Here is a 3443-nt window from a genome sequence, read left to right as displayed (position 1 = left end):
GCAGAAACTGAAGGAGTTCACCATCACCAACCCAGTCTTACAAGAACTATTGAATGGAGTACAAAAAAAGAAGTAAAGGAACTCTAACTCTAAATGAGATGATCTGTGGTAGAATATAGATAGCAACTGTGGTCCATGAGGTGATGCAGTGGATAAAGCATTGGATTCTCAAGCATAAGGTCACAAGTTCAATTCCCAACAGCACATGTACCAAAGTGATGTCTGGTTATTTCTCTCTCTCCTCCTATCTTTCTCATTAATAAATAAATAAATTCTTAGAAAAAAAAAGAATACAGATGGCAACTCAAATGAAAGAACCAATCATACAGGAAAAGGAAAGGGCAGCAAGGACAGACTGATATGACCAATGTGAGTAAACCCAGGAAAATCACCAAAGGTTTAGACAGCAGAACAAAAACTCAATCTGTGTCTCACTTTCGCTAGAAACAGAAGAAAATTGTTGGGTGGGATAAGTCAAGAAAAGAAGGATGAATATGGGATGATGAATATGGGATGATGCTGCATGAGTGGAACTTGGAATACAGTGTTAGGAAGAGGGAATACAGGATGAAACTTGGACTGGGGAAGGGGTACTACAATAAAGCAAGGGACTCTGAGGAGGTAAGGAATAGGGTATCTGGGAGAAGAGGGAGTTTGAAGCCCCTGGTGGGGGGTATAGAAGTGTGCAGCAGACACCTGTTATGCAGAATGGGGAATCCATATACATGTGTAAACACATGTACTGTGGTTCATTAAGCCCCCCAATAAAAGTTATAATAATAGCAATGAATTTAAAATAACTGCACTCGTATATCAGCAACTATGATATAAACCATTATTTCCTCAGTAGAAATTACTTAAAAATTGGTGTGTACTTCTTATTTGTGATGAGATTTTATTTTTAAATTGTAACTAAAAAGTAGTATTATAACTTCTGTGGTATCCCTATATTTAGTTCTTATTGATAGAGAAGCTTAGGAGATAGACATAGAAAACAACATAAAATAAAACTACTGAGACAAATAAATATAAAACAGGCTAGTGGATCACTTTGGGAATCACCTTTTAACATTTACTCATAGTAAAATATTAAGAAGAATATATAATTGTCCACGCCTCCATTTCCACTCATAAAATGGAAGCCAAAGTGCTTACATCAAACATGGAGTCGTGGTAGAATACAAAATAATATATACAAATTGCTTAACATGAAGTAGAGAAAACACTTGAGAAGCTCAAGTAATAGCATCCTTCTCTCATCAAGCTAGACACAGAAAAGTCTTAATAGGTTGAACAATAATTATCAAAGCTAGCCAGGGATAAAGCTCAGCATGCCTTTCATGCCTGAGTTTCTAGTTTCCTTTATCCCTCTCATCTCTCTCTCTCTTTCTCTCTGAAATCAATTTAGAAAAAAAAAATTAACTTTCTCTTCATACATTACTAAAGGAGAACTAACTGTAATCTGATAAAAAAAAAAGTAAGTGACTTCAGGAACTTGGAGTCAGTTGATACTCAGTAAATTTAAAAAGTCTAATTATGTTTTCTAGCATTTTAAGATTCTGCATTTCCCCAACCACTTTGTGAAGGCTCCCTTGACCTCATTGTTCCTCAGACTATAGATGAGAGGGTTCAGCAGAGGGGTGAAGATGGTGTAGAATGCTGACACAATCTTATCATGATTCGCTGACCTGTAGGATTTGGGTCTCATGTAGGTAAAAATGGCAGCTCCATAAAAGAGACCCACCACTGTCAAATGTGAGGAGCAGGTGGCAAAAGCCTTCTTCCGAGCTTCTGTAGAACGCATCTGGACAACAGCAGAGAGGATGAGACTATAGGAGATGAGGATGAGGCAAAATGGGATCAGGAGCATCAATACACAGCAGATATACATCACATTCTCATACACAGATGTATCAGTGCAAGCCAAACGCACCAGCATGGGGCCCTCACAGAAGAAGTGGTCAATTTCACGTGCACTGCAATATGGGAAGCTGAGGGTTGCTGCAGCCTGCATCAGCCCATCAGCTGCTCCCAGAAACCAAGAACCCAAAGTCATTTGCCAACATAATCGCCAATTCATGAGGACAGAGTATCGCAGTGGGTGACAGATAGCCACATAGCGATCATAGGACATGGAAGCTAAAAGAAAACACTCTCCACCACCCAGTGTGACCGAGACAAAGATTTGCAACCCACAACCTGCAGGGGAGATAGATTTCATGCCTGACACATAGTTAGCAGCCATTTTGGGAACAACGTTGGAAACCAGGATCAAATCCATGAGGGAGAGTTGACTCAGTAGGAAGTACATGGGTGTGTGGAGCCTGGAGTCCTGGTGTATCAGAAGAATTGTGAGGGCATTCCCTGTCAAGGAAGCAGTGGTCATTGTCATCACCAACACAAATAGGAAGAGATGAGGTCTTGTATCTTTAAAGAGTCCTAGGAGAATGAAGTCTGAAGTCACATTTCTCTTCTCCATGGTTCCTGCTGAAGTCACATGGACTGCAAATGGAAAAATAGAAAATGTAGGGCCACTCAGCATCTAAAAACATTAGTTTGAGTTAGCATTCTCAGAGCACATATTGGATATAGAGATTAGTTACTGATTCAAAAATTGTACTTTGCATTTAAGATGACTCTTTTTGACCTACCAGTCTTTTATCTTTCATTCATCATTTTAGTGGGTTAGCTAAGACCTGACTATGTGCTTCATACAAGTGTATATTGCCTCATTATCATTAAGATAATGCATCAGAATGAATAAAAATAAGCAAAATTATTCAGACTATATAAATGTCCTTCACTATTTTGATATTTGCGTTTTATTGTGATTTCTTTACTTATACCAAAACTACCATTTTTAGCAGATAATTTTATTAGGTAAATACTGATTTATTATAAGACTATTCTTAGAGCTGTACAGTCTCACATCTCCCCATGGTAGGTCACAGCATATCACAACTTCCACCATCTTTTCCTCTTCCTCCTCCATAAGACTCCATCAGCCCCCTTCTATCTCCTTCATTTTGAGTCCTTAAATCTAAAGCAGTAGATCAGATGTACTTAAGTTTTACCCTGTTTTTCCCTTTATTTGTTTATAAAGTCCCAACTACAAGTGGAAAAATTCAGTATTTATCCTTCTACTTCTGGTTTATTACACTTAATGTGATTCCATAAAACCAATTAATAAACATTCACTTAAAAATATATCATTCAGCTAAGTCACATATGAGATTTTTCAAATTTTGATATCATCATATTTATCTGGAGTATTGTTTTAATAGACAGCCTATTTTGGTTATCTTACTGTGAATTATAAGGAACACAGAATGAAACAAATGTATGTAAATAAAGCAAACTTTCCTTTTAAATGGCAATAATGAAACCTGCAGTAATTAACCAAAATGTTTCTTGCTCCCATTAAAGAACTATTTTTGTTAATA

General features: G+C 37.3%; 1 protein-coding gene across 1 annotated transcript; it reads right to left on the bottom strand.

Annotated features, from left to right (window-relative positions):
* Window positions 1–1206: 1206 nt before the first annotated feature.
* On the bottom strand, window positions 1207–2479 carry LOC103107640 (olfactory receptor 2T33-like). Its single transcript, XM_016185272.2, has one exon. The coding sequence runs from the start codon at window positions 2477–2479 to the stop codon at window positions 1544–1546; it is 936 nt and encodes a 311-aa protein (XP_016040758.1). The 3' UTR covers window positions 1207–1543.
* Between the last annotated feature and the right edge of the window lie 964 nt (window positions 2480–3443).

Source organism: Erinaceus europaeus, chromosome 2 (genome assembly GCF_950295315.1).
Source record: "Erinaceus europaeus chromosome 2, mEriEur2.1, whole genome shotgun sequence".
Taxonomy (NCBI): Eukaryota; Metazoa; Chordata; class Mammalia; order Eulipotyphla; family Erinaceidae; genus Erinaceus; species Erinaceus europaeus.
This window is presented reverse-complemented; position numbering and strand designations above follow the sequence as displayed.

Excerpts from the sequence above, each read along its gene's own strand:
- LOC103107640 (XM_016185272.2), bottom strand. The coding sequence starts at position 2,479 with ATGGAGAAGAGAAATGTGACTTCAGACTTCATTCTCCTAGGACTCTTT.